The 18,470-nt window shown below is 40.6% G+C and overlaps 1 protein-coding gene across 2 annotated transcripts in view; it reads right to left on the bottom strand.

Annotated features, from left to right (window-relative positions):
* The window catches only part of LOC105559944 (transcription factor kayak), a 44,015-nt gene extending 30,596 nt beyond the window's left edge, over positions 1 to 13,419 (bottom strand). Inside the window, exon 1 of one of the 2 annotated variants that reach the window (XM_012008609.1) lies at positions 13,050 to 13,419. In XM_012008609.1, the coding sequence (XP_011863999.1) occupies positions 13,050 to 13,181 (132 nt within the window). In that variant the 5' untranslated portion in view covers positions 13,182 to 13,419. Of the gene's footprint in view, positions 1 to 1,893; positions 2,286 to 13,049 lie in introns of those variants that run through there. The other variant, XM_012008610.1, reaches the window with a different exon arrangement.
* Between the last annotated feature and the right edge of the window lie 5,051 nt (positions 13,420 to 18,470).

Genomic DNA, 18,470 nt, shown 5'->3' on the forward strand with positions numbered 1-18,470 from the left:
AACACAATACTATAATAGTATTATTATTAAATCTCGCGATAAGATATCGTAGGTTTTTCTCAAGATTTGTAACTCGTTTAAAATACATTCTCAGACCCGCTTTTTCATTTTCTAGTTAAACATTAGCTGGAGGTTAGTCAATTGCCTGTCTCTTCTTAGATACTAATATAGAAAAAAAGATAGAGAGTCGACTAACCTCTGGTTAACAGTAAACCAGATGATGAAAAACCGGGCTTCAAAGAGACAAGGTCTATTGTCGATCAACATACAAAGATCAATTTTTTTGAAATTTACTTATGCATCCAGAACAGCTTAAGATAAATAAATTGATAAATTAGATAAATAATTTGTTAAATTGGTCAATAAAATATAAGCAAAAAAATGTCATGTTAAAAATTCCTTCGTTTCAGTTTAAACTATCGCTGCACTTAATTGTCCTGTTAACTCTGTCCGATAATCTTTCAAATTCAGACGATTTGATCCTTTCTGTGCGTTTATCTGTTACAAAAGATATTTACGAAGTAAATGTACAGATTTCCACATCTCCGACGTAGACGGGCATTTTCACTCACGGTAATCCATCGGTATCATCGCTAACAATACATCACATTTATCTAATCAGTATGTTATTTTTGTCGGTGCCGTGCACCGTAGATTGCCACGCAGTCACGCCTAATAAATCGAGAAGAAAATCGTGCAGGTTAATGGCTGAAAACGTCGGACAAACGCTTATCGCCAGACATTTCGGGGGAAAAAAATGTCTTTTGTACGACTTTGGTCGCTGGGAGCGACAGGCGTCAAAATACCTTCAAATTATACGGGCTTTCGAGTCAAGAATTTGTCGAACTCGGGGGGTCTAATGCCCATTTCTACCGGAACAAATTAACTCTGATCTCGGTTTAACTTACTTTTTAGTTTTATCTAGCTACGGTAAATGGGAAAAGATAAAAAGTTAACTTTAGAGATTAAAATTACTCCGCATCGGTAGACACGGGCATACGTCAAAATGTTCCAGACTTCAGTTTTCCTTTTCATAAAAAAAAAGTACAGCGAGTCTCGACCGATACCGTTCGTTTTTTTAGCGATCGAAGTTTTTTGAAGTACAACCGTACACTGAAAAAAAAATCTGATAGATTCAACCAGTCGTCTGTTAGAAAATGGACGAATCAGAATTCCCTTTAGGATTTACCATGAAAGATATTTCATAACCAGAAGTTGGTAGACTTTACTACAAATCCGATAAATCCTAAAGGGAATTCTGATTCGTCCATTTTCTACCAGATTTTTTTTTCAGTGTAGCTTCAGCATTATCGATTCAGCCTTGAACCGTGACACCTGCGCAAGGAGCGCGTAATCGATGATTTGTGTGCGTTAAAAGTCGATCGTGTCTTCCGTTTGCGTGTTGGGTTCGCGCGCGATATGTTAATTTTAAGTTTCGCCGCGAATTGCCATTTTTCATGCAAAATTCAACGTCACGCGCGTAGTTCCATCATAATATTAAATATTTAGAGATGCTGCTCGCAATATTATATCAATAATGTCTTCGTCAAGTTATGCGTGTGGAATTAACATTCATAGTTATTGAAGGAGAATGCAAAATATTCAAAGGCATTCTAGATAAAATTTAAAGCCACTGATACGAACGTTTTACGACGGGAAATATATTTGTTTTCGCACGGAAATAAATCAATTTTTGTTGCGCGCTGTCATTTAAAAGATTCCCCGATTGCAGACACGTATTACGTGTCGCCCAACGACGGGAGATAAAAGCGTATCGGTGTCCATTTCGATAAACACTGGCGCGCACCAGCCGCGAGCGAGCTCCTTCTAATTTTCCAATTCCCTGCTCGGGATTCAGTTCCGCCGAAATCGATATATAGCACACTCTCTTACCATGCCATTCTCCTCCTTCATGAGCTGCCAGTCCACGACGTTCGTGGCCGGCGGATACATGGAGAACATCGTGTAGCTGTGATCCTCGATGATATTGTCGTAATAGCCGGTGCTGGGTACTCGTTGCGTCATCTTGCGCCGCGACTAACTTCACTCGGGACAAACGCTTCGGGCTTTCGTGGGAGTTCGCGGGATCCCGCGAGTGCTCGAGTGGTTGAGGCGAAGATATACAAAAGAAACTAATCACTCGGGGAGCAAGTAGTCTCCCGCGGAGAGGAGAGATTTTTAACGCGACTGCAGACAATTCGACACTGTCGTAAAAGGATCGGGTATCGGGCAAGGCGCGTTTTCCAATCACTCACTCTCCGTACCACACATGCCTACGTGCGTATGTCGACTGAACGCCCGCCAACGTGACCGAGTGACTATATAGAAAGCCAGCCGAGCGTCGCCGCCGTCACCGCTTTCCCCACCACTTGACGTACCCGGGCGCGCTCCCCGTGACGTCACCGCCATCTTGATCGCTGATTCGCGCGATAACGCCCGGCCAATCGGCGCGGCCCGCAGCCTCTCGCGCGTCGTCGTCGCCCGTACCGACGATTTCACGGAATTGGTGAACGCACGGGGAACCAGATCCCCTTTTCTAGGTACCGCGGGGACAGTTCCGCGCCAACTCGCATGTAATTCGATAAATCGATCCCGGCGCAGGGATCCATGGGGAGACCGAGGGGGGGGGGGGGGAGAGATTTTCGTCAGCGCGCCGGAAGCGCGCAAATTATGATCCGCGGCACATTCAGGATGCGCGCTGAAGCCGGCGAAATTGGTTAAATCGATGCTCGAGGGTGATGGTCAATTTAAGGTCCCGACGCGAGGCGAGAAGGAAAAAAATCAAGCGTCAGCGTCAACTTTTCTAATACGTCCGTTCGTCGAACGTATCCAACTGTTTTTTTTTTCTCTCCATCGGAAATTGTTGTTGGTTGTCCGAGCGTTATCCTCGCGCGTGTCCGACAAACGTGATATTTCCAACGTCACACAAAATAACGTTACACGATGACTCACCATTGGATGCTGACTCCCATTTTTTTTAAATGAGCGTGCGAATACATTAATATCACAGAAACAGTCTTCGACAATAATGACGCGCTACCTACAATCCCCCCCTCTTTCTTTTTCTTCCTTTGTTTTATGTCGCATTTCGCGATTACACGCGGTACTTTCCGCGCGCAACGAACACACGCAAGCGCGAGGTGTGCGACGTCCATCGCGGCTGCAGATTAAGTGCGATTTAATTTACAAGCTGTTCATGCGCGATCGCTAGATTTTTGCTCAGCAAATTATACACGTCCGTTCTTAAAATCATGAGCCACGGCAGGGGAAAGAAGTTATCCACGGCAACGTGCCGTTCATTTGTGCGACAACCGAAACTCTTACGCTACAACAGTAAGCGAAGAGCAGTACAGCGTTCGCGCCGCAACCCTAACACCTTCATGTATTCCTCGAATTGTTAATTTAATTATTCCCTTGACACACGCACACGTGAGATTACCGTACAGAACAAAATTGCACATGCCGCACACAAAATTCTTTCTGTTGTCGCAAAAATTCACGTTCCTTTAATTTACTACTCACAAACTACAGAGGAAAGTCCGCTATTATGAGATAGGATCCTAATATGAGACAGCGGAGTTTCTGCTAAATTAATAGGCACATCTATTGGCTCCACCGTGAATTTATTGCCCTTGAAGCGAGGTCTGTTTACTGGAAAATTCATTGCTAGGTCGTGTAATCGTTGCGAAGGAAGATTTGTGATCGAATTTGGGTGTCGGAAATCTGCTATTTCATATTAGAAACCTGTCTCATAATAGAGGACTTTCCTCTATATTTTTTGTAACCACGTATTTAATGAAAACGTAATAGTCATAGAAGTTTCTTTTAAAAAAGGTATAAAATCTAGTCTTCTTTTGTTTTTCCAAGACGATTCAACTTGTCTGTCTGAAAATATTTGCTCATAAACTCTAAAGTTGTCAAAAATACTCATACAATAATCAATTATTAATATATAATTCCTATCTCCATAAAACACTGCAGGAAATTATATTATAATTTTATATTTGTAAACTGAAAACTTACATGTAACCTGAGATACAGTCATCGAAGTATTTTCATAAAGAAATATTTCGAACAAAAACAATTAAGGTGAATTGTTTTCTATGCTTTTCAAGTGTATTCTAGAGAAGATAAGAGTCGATAGGAATCTTTCAATTAGTTTAGAAAGTAATGTCCATCGACTGCAAGAGTATGTTTGCTAAAGTTCCTCGAGGAAAAGTATACTTCCAATATTAATATTTTCAAAATAAACACGCTTTGAGGCATTTTAGGAAAATTACTCGGACCAAAGAATTGTGTAATTACTCGAACGTTTTTAGTTTAAAAACCTGATTCATTTAATAAAATGTGTTAACGAATAATAACGTCGAAAAAAATTCCAATTACTAATTACTTGGTTGCACGAAATGTTAATCTTTATGATCTGCATTTTAATTGATTTCCTAATGACTTGATGATTTTAAATGAAATTTAAGATTCTTATGAAATTTCCATTTAGTTCGTTTTGCAGAATGAAAAAGTTTCCCGCTTTCATATGATTCGACAAGCAGAGACGCGACTTAACGAGCATAACGGGATAACGAGACGACAGGCGGGCATCGGAGGATCCAGCTTTGTTCGCGCGACAAAGAGACATTTTAATGAGGAGGGAGGTTGCGGCTAATCCGACCGAGCTGTAATGCGCGCTGCAGGTCGTTGTGTGCGCGGCATAACGAGCGCCGAATTTCGTACCAAGGAAAAAAGCGGAAGCCGCAATCGGTTGTCACCCGAGAAAGTTCTCTGGGCATTTTCAATATCCGAGAGAACAATGGGGAATAAATTAAAGATCGTGAATCATCCAGTTTCTTTGTACGATGTGTACCTTAGCCTCAAAGAAAAGCGTACGGCTGGTTCTCTTTACGGTCGCGCGTACGATTATTTATTAAACGTCACTCAACTCGCCAATTCTGTTATAATTTTCCGTCAGGAAGAGGCGAGATTTATGAATTTGCCGAATTTTATGAATTATGTAACTTTAAACGGGAGAGCTGACGATAGAAACTTAACGAGTCCAACACAGGCCAGATGTACTTTCGCTCCTGACCATTATAAGTAATATTTGCATTTTATCGGTCGGTTTCTCCGCACGAACCCTTCCATTATTAGAGGGAAAGATAATTAGGTGACAACAGCTGGCTCGGGAGTTCCTATTGGCAGCACAAGCGTTACTGCGCAGCAGTAGGATGTAATTCGTGTCGCGCGCGCCGTACGCGCGTGCATGCATACGTGCGTGCGTGCGAGCGTGCGAGCGAGCGAGCGAGCGTGCGTGCGTGCGTGCTCGTTGCACGCGTGTTTTTAAATGGTCGAGGCGGCCACGGCGGCGGCACTTTATAAAACAGCTGTTGGAGGCGGCCGAAGCCACGCCGAGCGAAATGCTAGCTAGATCAATACCACCGCCATGCTGTTTACGCGGGGAATGTATTGGGTGTCCCCGAATTACAATGAAATTATCCGTTGCGAAATTTTACTCCGTCGAGAATGTCGAAGACAATTTTATCGTGATCTTTAGACCTTTGTGCTACCTTTCAAAATGTAAGAAATATCGTTATTCTAATTAGTCTAATTTTTTTACATCCACCTGTGAATGACTCGAGAGGAATCTTGTTCAAGCACAGTCCACTTTTAAAATGGACGTTGGATAACATTGTGATATCTGTGCTTTCGATACTTAACTCACGAAAGTTTCGCGTTCTCGACGATTTGTGGCAGAACCTGTCAGATGTGTGACGTCATTTGAAACATGCCAACGAACGAGCGAAAAATCGTAAAGAGAAACCAAATCTTAAATAGTTCATACAGTCCTGATTTCTGGACTGTTAATGAAAACGACTGGTGCTTCGACACTTTCGCTACTCTTTAAATCCCTAGAAATAATGGTAGCGAGTTTGTCTCTCAGGGTGAATCCGCAATAAAACGTTATTTAAGACAATTTCAGATTCCTCACGTACGTACGTAAATTATGATTGCATGACAAAATAATATAATTTTATATTATAGACAACAATATTGTATATTATTACTCTTTAAAAGTCAATCAGTGGATTATCATTGAGAACAGTGAATATTCACTGATTCACAGTTATATGACTTATTCAGTGCTATACTTGGAACTGTTTTCAGTGATAATGTACTGATTGACTTTTAGAGAGTACATTATATATATTGTTATACCTTTCAAGAATTTATAGTCACATGTTCACGGAGTAATGCAAACAATTATGTTCCGCAATATGTCCCGTCTATTTTGGGACATCCTATATGTATAAAAGGGGCGACAGACGCACTGGCACTAAATCCTTGTCGATGCCATAGAGATATTGTCCGTCGCGACGAAGAGAATTTTCTACTTCCTGTCTGCATCTATAAATATGCATGTGCCACGCCGACGTAACGAATTACGGCGAATGAATAAGACTCGAACTACTGTTGTTATTAAATAAATATATGTTTAACCGAGCGATAATGACATGATTGACAAACCGTTTAATAGGTACTTAAATTCAGAATGTCTTAGGTTTAAACGACCATTTTCTGTTATAAAGTTTTATTGTGGATTCACTCTGAAGGAACTCGCCTCGTGTGTGTACATACGCGAGTGTAAACTGAAAGCTTTGTCTTAAATTGGTGAGAAAAATTATACACCTTTTGGATAAAGTTTCGAGATATCAAGATTGACTGCGCCAATCATCTTCTAAATATAGTTGCAATTTACAGCTTACATTGGCATAAGAAAAGTGCCATTAGATTTGTTATTTTGGTCTTCTAGTTCTACGGTAATTCTAGAAATACTCCAAAAGAATAGTCGTATAACATAAAAACTCCAGATAAGCTACTTGGTGCGATCCCTCTGTTATTCTAAATTTTTCTTTATGTACTTGGTGCCGCGTCGCTCGATTATATCGTACGTCTAAATGTTATACACTCTCTAAATTTTTTGGAGTGGAATCTCACTCTTTTGGAGTGAAATTTCACTTTTTGAAAGAGTACCGTTATTCACTCTTTTATACTTGGATTGATTTACTTTAATCGATTATTCTTAGCAGTATAAAATTCATGGACAAGCCCCTCGCTATTGTTTGTTCACTATAATATGATCATCGCATTTAGAAGCTGTATTTTAATATTCACAGCTAGTACTGAAAACCTACACAATTGGAAAATTAGTATTTTCTTGTTAAATTTTTGTGTTAAACGTTTAACACATTCATGTGTTAATTTAACATATTGCTCTTGTGTTAATTGACCTCAAATGTAAAATTATTAAAATTGAAAAGAAATGTTGAAACAACACAATGTGTGCTTATTTTTTAATCTTACACAATACATATGTTCTATATTATTAACAAGATTTATCTGTTCAAATTTACAGAATAAAATGTTGATTTTATTCTATATAACATAAGTAAGAGTGATTTCGAACCGTCATTTGATTTATTACGTCTGTAAAATGTAACAATTACATTTTTTAAAATTTACTTTGTCATTAAAAATATGTTAATTTTACAGAAATTTTTTTAAAAATTTGCATTTATTTTGTGTTAGAATATTACTAGAGTACTAGTGTGATCATTTAACATATCCATATTATGTTAAATTGACACAAAAATTTGTGTGGACCGTTTGGGACATGTAATATCTGTTAAATTTAACACAAATTCTTCAACTGTGTGATCTTATCTTCGAGTTCGGCGGCCATCTAGTGGCGGAATACCGTACTTTAATATTCCAAAATGTTGTGAAGGCTCCCAAAAAGAAAATATGTAGAAAGGGAAGAGTGCGAATGTGAGCCACAAATGAACAGAAGACGGTTCTCACAAATTAGAAACAAAATTTTTCTTTAATAAAAACGTTTCGACCCTCCTTCGGGTCCTCCTCGGTAAAACTCGTTGAAATCGAATATCTTAAGGGATCAAAGTGGTATGTGGGTTGAGAGTCATTCCTCTATCAGCGATAATCCCAGTGTATCTCTAAATGGTCCACGACTGTCTCACACTGTGAGACACACTGCGTTAACTCTATTGTAACGGATTCATCCCTCTGTCGACCTGAGTCTTTCAGTCCTCTTTATGTCTGGGACCATTTAGAGATACACTGGGATTGTCGCTGATAGAGGAATGACTCTCAATCCACATACCACTTTGATCCCGAAGACTCGAAGGAGGATCGAAACGTTTTTATTAAAGAGAAATTTTGTTTCTAATTTGTGAGAACCGTCTTCTGTTCATTTGTGGCTCACATTGGCACTCTTCCCTTTCTACCGTACTTTAAGTTGGAGTGTACTTTGGAGTGCTAACGACTTCACTTCGAAAATAAGAGCGAAGTTCTTCACTTACAATTAGAGTGAATTAATTCACTCTATTGGAGTAAATATTCACTGGTCAGTGACACCATGATTCGAGTAAAAATTCCACTCCACAAATTTTAGGGAGTATATTCTTGTTTAAACAACTCGAAAAAATTTCGCGAACTCGAATGTTCGCGTGGCTAAGAATCGCGAAAAGGAAACGTTCTATCCTGCGGTTCAAGATGAAAGTCGTTCGTCCGTATAGCAGCGAGATTGACCGCACCGTGTCGTTGACGCGTCATTTATAAACCGCGGTTAAAAAGTGCGAGATAGCTCGGGGAAAAAAGAGAATTAATCGTTTCGCGTTTTAAAGTTCGCGCGAGGACTCGCTCGTAAACGCGAACGCACGACGATCGTCGGGAGATCATTGATCTCTCCTGATCGGTGAATGGACGCGGTAGCAGACGAAAGATAACGTCCGATTGGATAATTCCGTAGTAACTCAAAGCTCTACTGACAGTGCACGTGGTATGCACCTTAAAAGGACACCTATGCAGGACCGGAATGAAAGTTGTCTTTTATCTAGGCGCGCAGGGGCGTGTAATTTATTTGCGGGCTCCACGTGCGGAACAAAGTAGGTTCCATTAGAACATAAGCCGTTTACCTAACTTAAGCCGTTTTTAACTTATCAACTTACATTATTTCCTAATTACGTTGTTGTTGATTTGCAGTATCACTCGAAAAGGACCCAAAAGAATAGGGACGAAACGTTGTGTAATAAACTAATAAAATAACTAGCCAGTTGGGTTGACTATAAGTTTGCCGTCTCAATTAGAACGTAAGGTTCGATAATGTAGCAATTATCCAACAACTGTACTTAAATAACGTCTATTGCGTTTACAGAATTTTTTTCTAAGAAACAATTGTTACACTTTCCGAAAATCAAAGTCTGACAAATATCTGTCGCGAGTTACATAAACTTCGCGAGTCTAAGGTCTGGTTTCACCAAACGTCGCTTAACTTTAATCTTGGTTTAATTCATGTGTGTCTCTTTCCAAATTAACAGTTTGAAAGAGACAAGGAACGAATTAAGCTAAACTTAAAGTTAAACAACGTTGGTGAAACCGGGCCTAAGAGACGATTTCAACGTCGCTTAACTTTAAGCTTAGCTTAATTTGTTCCTTGTCTCTTTTCAACTGTTACTCTAGAAAGAGACAAACACGAATTAACATAATTGTAAGATTAAAGTTAAGGAACGTTTGGTGAAACCGGGCCTAAATAAATAAAAAAAAACACGTGCGTATGCTTAGTTATCGCACATTATGACGCATAATTAGATGCTTACTTGATAACACCGCGCCGGTGATATTTGCGCGCGGCTCACTCTCGTAACGACCGAAAATGTGTTTTTCATTCGAACTCGAGCAGTTCGGTTTATAGCGATGACGGCACGCACTTTGTAAATTTAGCAGCGCTCTGTCTCTAATTCCCGGATAAAGGAGCTCTTCAACGAAGTGGCGGCTTGACAAGTGCATCGTGTCGAAGGATAATTTAGCTCTTTGCACCCGCGGATACGACGGTACCTGATAAACGCGGTTTTCGCGCCAAATTTTGCGCAAACTACATGGAAATTATCAGTTCAGGATCAAGTTGTACGAAGAGCTAATAAAAAGAAAATTATGAATTCATACCAGATCAGACGTTAATAAAAATGTGTAGGCAATTGTAAAATAGGTAAAAAAAAGGTGTAGATAATAGTAAAATAGGTAGAAAAAGGTGTAGGTAATTGTAAAATAGCTCTAGTCGTTAAATTCTGCGAGTGTCCAACGGGTTTTAAAACGTCAACGTAGTTAATTCTACAATACCTTTTACAATCGCATTATATGCACATCCAGTCGCGAAAGGTTCGACGGAATTCAGGTCACTGGCACAAAATCTTAATAATTGGATTACATTTGTCACAATGTATGTTTTCATTATACAAGCGATGCATATTGATCGCCCATTCGATTCTTTACACACTCGCTTAAATCGATCATCTAAGTATACACGACGCGCATTTTGCAGTGTAAAGTTGTCTAATGAGTCATCACGAGCGACGCTACGAGAGAAGCAGCACTTGTGCATTATCCGACCTAGGAATTCATGTTCCTGTGAAATGGCATGCAATTTCCAGATGTGCGATTGATATGCGTCATGCGGTGGCTGTAGGCCACGTAATTGTAAACGGTTTCCGCTAAACGTTTACGTTTAACAAAGAATCACAAAAAACGTTACATCACGCGCGTACTCGTTCACGTAATATTGTCGCATTTCCCTCTCGCAAATTTATGGAAATAAATCTATTCGGCTGAATCGAACCTCTAACGCCCGTTTTCGCCAACGTCGTTTAACTTTGATCTTATTGTTTGTTCAATTCGCCCTTGGTCTCTTTCGAGGTCTCTTTCTAACCGTCCGCTTATGACCGTTTCCGCCAATGCAGATTAACTTCAATCTCGGTTCAAATTACTTTTTACCTTTTTCTAATTTTTAAAACTAAAGACCAGATATGAAGTAAGTTAAACCGAGATCAAAGTTACTCTGCATTGGTAGAAGCGGTCATTAGAGAGAGACGAAAGGTGATTTATGTCCATTTCTATCAATGCAGATTGACTTTGATCTCGGTTTAACTTTCTTTTTATCCTTTTCTATGTTCTAAAGTCCGGTTTCACCAAACGTCGTTTAACTTTAATCTTAATTTAACTCACGTTTGTCTCGTTCTAAGGTAACAGTTGGAAAGAGACAGATAATGAATTAAGCCAAGCTTAAAGTCGAGGGGTAAACCGCTGACCAAAATCATGTACACCAATGCCTATTAATGCCCAGTGAGCATTACTTTATATTATTCTATCTTATGTTATCTTGTTTTATCTTTTTAGATTCTTTGTAGTGCCCCAGCAAGGCATTATAATAATGCTCCAAATAATAATGCTCGAAAAATGCTTAGTAATGCCTGAAGTCTGTACACCACAATACCCTCAGCGGTTCACCCCTCGCTAAGTTAAGCGACGTTGGTGAAATCGGGAGTTGGGAAAAGATGGAAAGCAAATTAACCCGAGATTAAAGTTACTCTGGACTGATAAAGGCGGATATTAAATATAAATCAAAGTTAAACGACGCTGGTGACAATAGGAATAAGGAGTTCGATCATGAATCTTTTCCTCCAGCCTAAATCCGTGGAAAGTGACAATTTTTATTGATAACTTCAATATTGCTCAATAAAAATTTTCACGAGTTCGCTCTAGAGAAAAAGATTCATGCTCGAGCCGCTGTTCAAATCTAAGAATTGCGACCGCGAGGAACCGATAACGTTTTATCACCCCCCCCCCCACACTTCGATCAGCTGAATCTCGAGCTCGAAATTTCTTCGCGGAAGTTCGAAAATATATTTCCGACGGTGAACTAATTTAACTCCGGCACACGTTGAGAGATTAGGAATATCTCGAATGTTTTTTTCACCGCGATGACTCGAATCTCGATGTGCAAACAATTAATGCAGACTTTATCTATCCGTAACACGTAATAGTTTCCCAACATCGGGTTGGTTTTTATGTTTGCAAACGAGATAAAAGATACCCCCGTAATCTTGCAAGTTTCATACATTTATCAAGAGAAAAATAGAAATCCGAGGTATCTTACACCTACTTAGGGCACCTGTGTGAAGTTAGCACCCCATTTTTGGAATTTCAAAATTCTAAAAGTTTCTTTTCCGCGAAAATTTCCACGATATAAATGTGATTTTCGGGGACAATTTGGAACAAGTCTAGAACAACCTGGAACAACTTTTAGAATTTTAAAATTCCAAAAAATGGGGTGCTAACTTCACACAGGTACTTAGGGCCAATTTCACAAACATCGATTAGCTGCTAACCGAATTAATTGATTCTCTGTCTCTTCTTAGGGCCAGTTTCACAAACGTCGGTTAACTGCTAACCGAAGATTAACTGATCCTCTGTCTCTTCTTAGAGAACAAGATAGAAAAAGATAGAGCGTTGACTGAACTCTGGTTAACAGTTAACCAACGTTTGTGAAACTGGCCCTTAGAGAACAAGATAGAAAACGATAGGGAGTCGACTGAACTCTAGTTAACAGATAACCGATGTTTGTGAAACTGGCCCTTAGAAGTTCGATCGGATCAGCCGTTATTGATGTCCGATAATCCAAGGGCCTCTCAACTCGCGTAAAGATACCCCCGGTCGGTCTCGCGTGCGCGGTACTCGCTACGCTTATACTTGGCGCGAGACACCACCGTGTCTCTCGATTATCTGCAAAACTAGTTGCAAGACTCATTCACGCGTTTCGAAAAGGCAAATGCAAATATTTACGTCGTTCGCGTTTCTCACAAATCGCGCGTCTTACTTGAAGTCCCTAGCTTGTCCGACGTGACTTTTCTTATCGATTCTGCAAACGCGAGACGCCTGATCGTTGCAAAAGTCGTCGGAGGACCAGGGGAACCAACGGCGAATCTCTCTTCATCCTCCGCGAGGCAAGTCGCGAGGCACGTTCGCGCGCGCCACGTACGACACCCGAGCCGCTCCGACGTTTAACGCATTATTGTCGCGCATGCGTTACGTAACGCGTGCACTCTCCGACGAGGGCCGTCGATCGTCGGCGCGACGTGACCGCGGGGGGGACCTTCGAGGCACCGCGGAGGCCAACATCACCGGACTACTCCGCTGGTACTTACGTTATTCGGCAGCACGGCCGGGTTCGCGATGCTGGAGAGGAAATCATGGCTGACGCGGGAGCTCTGCGAGGCCCCGCTGTCGCTGGACACGCTGGAGCTGTCGTAGAGCACGTCGGAGACGTCCAGCTTCATGGCTCGCCGTTCACCCTCGCGCACCCGAGACCGGAAAATCGAGAGACCGAGGCGCGACCGCGTCCTAACCTCCCTTTCTCTCTCTCCCACGACGCTCCTCCGCCAAGGAATGCAGCGCGAGCGAGCGAGACGGAAGCCGCGGATCGCCGTCGAACTCAATGGACGTACGTGGAACTCGCGGGCGGCACGCACGAATCGCTAGTCCCTTTGCTCGAAACTGTGTGAAACTGCACCCGATGACTCATATCGTGGGGGAATACCTCGCGGCGCGCGCGTTCGGCAAACGCTCGAGACCCGCGGAGAGAGTCGAGGCCTCTCGAGCGCGGATGACGTCATGGGTTATTCCCGGCTGACCAATCGCCGCCGAGCTGCCGATCGCCGCGGCAGTGCCGTGCCGCGGCGTTCGATAACGCGGCGCTATCGACGGGACGCGGGGGCTTATCTGTTGTGCTACACGGCGCCCGGCTGCTCACAATCAGCTTGTGTTTACAGGCGTTTTTTTTTTTTAATTACGTCCCGTCTTCGCTCCCCGATCCGCAATCGTCTCGCAATCATCTATTTAGCTACCTCGCGATTCTGCGGAAAAACGAAGACGCCGTAGCGCGCAAATTTATTCTTTTGTTAAACGTCACGCGGTACCGAGTGGCACAAAAGGTGCAGCGTGGATTATTAATCGTAATAAAAGAGCGCGGTCGTTGTCGCGAATTTTCTTCGTGCGTTTATGTAGAATGCATTAAATATCCGGTTAACTTTCCTCCTTTGTTAAAGAAAACCGACTTCGCGCCAGTATACAGCGAACGTTGGAGATGGATTTCTATTATTTACGGACTTGGCACGTGATAGCTAGCGTTGTAAACATCTAGAGACGAAAGTTGTGCGTCACTCGATATCAGTATAATGATGACCAAGCGTTTTACATTCCCGCGAGGCAGGTTGGAATCTCAAGAATTTTTATACCTCGCGTCATTTGCATTATCCTCGCGATCTTCCGCAGAACTTGCGAGGGATAATTTGCGTCAGACTGCGGCAGGACAGGATTCCATTTACAATTTCACGCATCGTGCTATACGAGGAGCGTTAAAAGCATCATACGCACACGTATATAGGATACACGTATTATTGGCCGCGTTCAGCAGAAGAGGCTGCTTTGCAACTGCTGTAAAAGTCTTGAATCTGATTGGCGCGTGCCCCTAATTACGGCAGAATCTAACAGCATTCTTCAATCAAATTTACGAATTTTACAACTGTCGCAAAGCAGTCTTTTTTTTCTGCTGAACGCAGCTATTGAAACGGAAACAAATAGCAGACGGCTCCACTACAGAGAAAACTAATATTCTTCTTTTGAAATGTTTAGTTTCAACGTGAAAATCTTGATGTGAGATTATATTGCGTTAAAGGAAGAAAAACTTACTTGAATGAAGCAATTTTACATAATTTAATCAAGAAAAATATCTAGTTGTTATTTAACAATAATTTTTTTGAATGAAAAGAAAACAATGGAATAGAAAATAATATATTTCCAAATCGAAGATTTTTTCGCTGAAATATGTGCATTTGAATAAAAAGGCCGGTTTTTACTTTAAATGCGCATATCTCAGCGAAAAATCATCGTATCGAAATAAGTAAAAAAGCATTTTGAAGGGGAGACTCTGTACTATCGCGTGCTTTTTATCCCATTAAGTTGCAACACTTGCCTCTCGCCATGGATGGTCGCAAACTCGGGCGAAAATTTTGCAATTTCGCATGTTCTCGTTTTGTCACCCGCCATTTTGAAAAAAATTATCTCGCAAAACTCTGATGTATCGATTCTTAAAGCAGAAATTTCAAGCTTCAATTTCTTTTTTTGAAAAACCTTTCTATCATTATTACTCGCGTAGTTATCGTCATTCGAAGTTTGGTAATTTTTTGACAAACTTTAGGTGTACCGCGTTTTTTTGGACTGAGTGTACATGTTGAAGCACACGGTACAAAATGATAAATAAAATTCTATTCCAATTCGTAGAAATTAGATTGAGCTAATAGATTGCAGTTTAAAGTGTATTTTATTTGCCACGATCTCTCGCGTTCCCGATCCTTTTTGCTGCGAATGCGAGAAAAAGGGAATACAGTTTTTATCATAATGCTGAACTACAGACTGAAAGGACAAAGTTTTTCGATCGACATCTTTGTTTCAGCGACGTGCAGGAACGCTGGGGGGGGGATTTACAGTAACTTTATCAGACTTGCATCATTTCGCGAGATAATCTCAGCGTTCCCGCGAAGGACGCGTTAGGAGCGCACACGCGTAAAATTACATATTAAAATGCACGGTACACTGAAAAAAATTTCTGGTTGAATATGGACGAATCAGATAATTCCTTTAGGATTTACCAGAATTCCTTTAGGATTTACCAGAATTTCTGTAGGATTACAGGAATTCTGGTAAATCCTAAAGGAATTATCTGATTCGTCCATATTCAACCAGAAATTTTTTTCAGTGTACAAATTGATAAATAAAATTCTATTTCAATTCGTCGAAATTAGATTGAATTAATAGATTAAAGTTTAAAGCGTATTTTATTCGCCACAATTTCTCGCTTTCCCGACCTGTTTTGTTGCTTATCACAATCGAGCCAACAATTGCGTCGCCGCATATTTTTTTGCGACTGCATCGCGCAGTAACTTCTTCAAAACAATATTCGTCACGTGTTCGCTCGATGTTTGTTTGATCGGAGAAACGGCGCGTGTGGACACGTTCCGAGAGAGACTGGTTAATACGACACGTGACGTCTCGTATTGTTACGATTAGACCCATTGTATTCAATAAATTAGCAATTAAGAATGACGGCTCGTTTATTTTCGGCGACACAAGCTACGTACAGTTATCGTGTAATCATTCGTCAGAGCGTATCGCTCAGAGTTACTCGAGTATCTCGCGATCGAGAAAACCAAAAGAGAAGAAAAAATTGTGTCACGCTCGACTGAAAGTGACGGACGGCGCCTCGACCTCGGAGCGGACACCGAAGTGCGACACGCGAATTTCCCACTAACGGTACCACCGCGCTACGGCGAGTGACGAAAAATCTCGGGCGAGATCCCGAGAGTGGCGGCGCGCGCTTCCGAGAATCGCGGATGAGTCACGCACCGGTCGCGTGGGCGCGAGCGTCGCGAATGGGGTAGCCGGAACGTATCGAACAAGACCCGTGACTCACCGATCTGATATGTCGAATATTCCCGCTCGTAACCTGCCGCCTAGACCAAGGGTGACCAACCTGCTCGTGAGCGGCTCTAATTATCCTTCGTCGAATGATAATTAGCAGACAAATAACTGATAAGCGGGAGGACATTGATAAGAGATGCGAATGCGAGGGAAATGTGTTGAAAACATTTGTTGTTTCTATAATGTTTAAAATATTAGACGTAGTCATGCTAAAATAGTAATAAAAAGCATGCAGTTTTCCCTTATTCTTTCATATACTACTCATGTTTCTTCCATACATTTTCCCTCCTATTTAAAATAATAAATAGAATATGATAAATAGAATCAGATTACATTAGATTTCGTGCAATTTCCATGTAAATAAGTATAAGGGTCTTATTAATTTACATTGCAATTGCATGTAATCTGATGTAATCTGATCCCTAGTAGCACAGTGCAAAACATTGGTCCAATGTCGGTTATATTAGAAATGCACTGGCCGATATTGCCCATGGAATAAATGTAAATATTGCACAATAATAATTATATAATATTAGATTTATATTGGAAGTGCATTGACCGATATTTAACAATGTAATATCAATATTGGTCTAATATTGGTACAATATTAAACCAACGCTGCTAGATAGACATATTGGCTAAATAAGAGAAGGCAGCCATCTTACAATATCGGGCCAACATTGCGAATACTGGATTTACGTTATTTCCCAATATTGCGCCAATATATTGTGCTACTAGGGAGTAGCACAGTGCATTGGTTAAACAGTGGTGCAATGTTGGTTATATTAGAAATGCATTGGCCGATATTGTCCAACGTAATTAAAGCCAATATTGGCTATGGAATAAATGTAAATATTGCACAATAATATAATAATTATATAATATTAGATTTATATTGCAAGTGCATTAATAAGAATAATGGTCTAATATTGGTCAATATTAAACCAATATTGCTAGATAGACATATTGGCTAAATAAGAGAAGGCGTCCGTCTTACAATATCGAACCAATATTGGGAATACTTATAGATTTATATTATTTCTCAATTACGGCAATATATTATGCTACTAGGGATCGTATTCTATTTATTATTTTAAACAGGGTGAGAATGTATGGAAGAACACGAGTTGTATATGAAAGAATAAGGGGAAATCGAGTGTTCTTTTATTACTACTTTAGCGTGACTTAAAATTTTAGGCTCTGCTCTGCACGCGATGTTTGTACAATCGTAAATAACAGTGACGAAACAACTTAGTTATGTCGCCCAAGTCTACGAAGTAGGGAAAGACGTTTGAAGTTGAGAAAAGCATATTACATTTAATTTTTTTATGTATCAGAACGTAGCATTGCGCGGATTAAGCCCGCGCTATTTGGCTCCAGTTTATATTTATTCGTCATGTTCATCTGTTATCATTTTCTTCTTTATGCAAAGAAAATGTAAGGCGCTGTAAGAAGACCTGACGGTGACAAATTGTCAAAATATACATGATCTTCTCGTTGATAACTTAATGTAATCCCTCCAACCACTTGTACCGCTATTCAGCGATTGTACAGTAATGGGCAGAATGATTGCGACACTTTTTCTTAGGCCCGGTTTTTTATTTTCTGGTTAATTGTTAACCCGAGGTTGGTCGACTCTCTGTCTTTTCTCAGATAATAACACAGAAAAAGATGGAGAGTCGACTGATTGTAAGTTCTCGTTAACAGGTAACTAGACAATGAAAAACCGGGACTTAATGAGTTTAGGGGCATGCACTTATTGTTAGATTGAGAGTTACGTTTAAAAATCTTCTCCTCCGAGTAATATTATACTCGATTACAATTCCGAAACTATTTCGAGCGTTTGCGAGCTATTTCTCGAGTTCCCAAACTCATTTTTAAAAAAGTGTCGCAACCATTCTGTCCTTCACTGTACACACATATATATATATATACAGGGTGGGCCATTTTAATTTATACAGTCGATTTTTTAAAAAACTAAAAGAGATATGAAAAAATGTTTCAGACAAAAGTTGTATGGTTTCGAGGGGGACATAAGATGGTACCATAGGTTTGACCTTGAAGAGTAATTTGAAGGTCTCATGAAGGTT

The sequence above is a fragment of the Vollenhovia emeryi genome, unplaced genomic scaffold (genome assembly GCF_000949405.1).
Source record: "Vollenhovia emeryi isolate VEMERY1.0 unplaced genomic scaffold, V.emery_V1.0 DF939248.1, whole genome shotgun sequence".
Classification (NCBI taxonomy): domain Eukaryota; kingdom Metazoa; phylum Arthropoda; class Insecta; order Hymenoptera; family Formicidae; genus Vollenhovia; species Vollenhovia emeryi.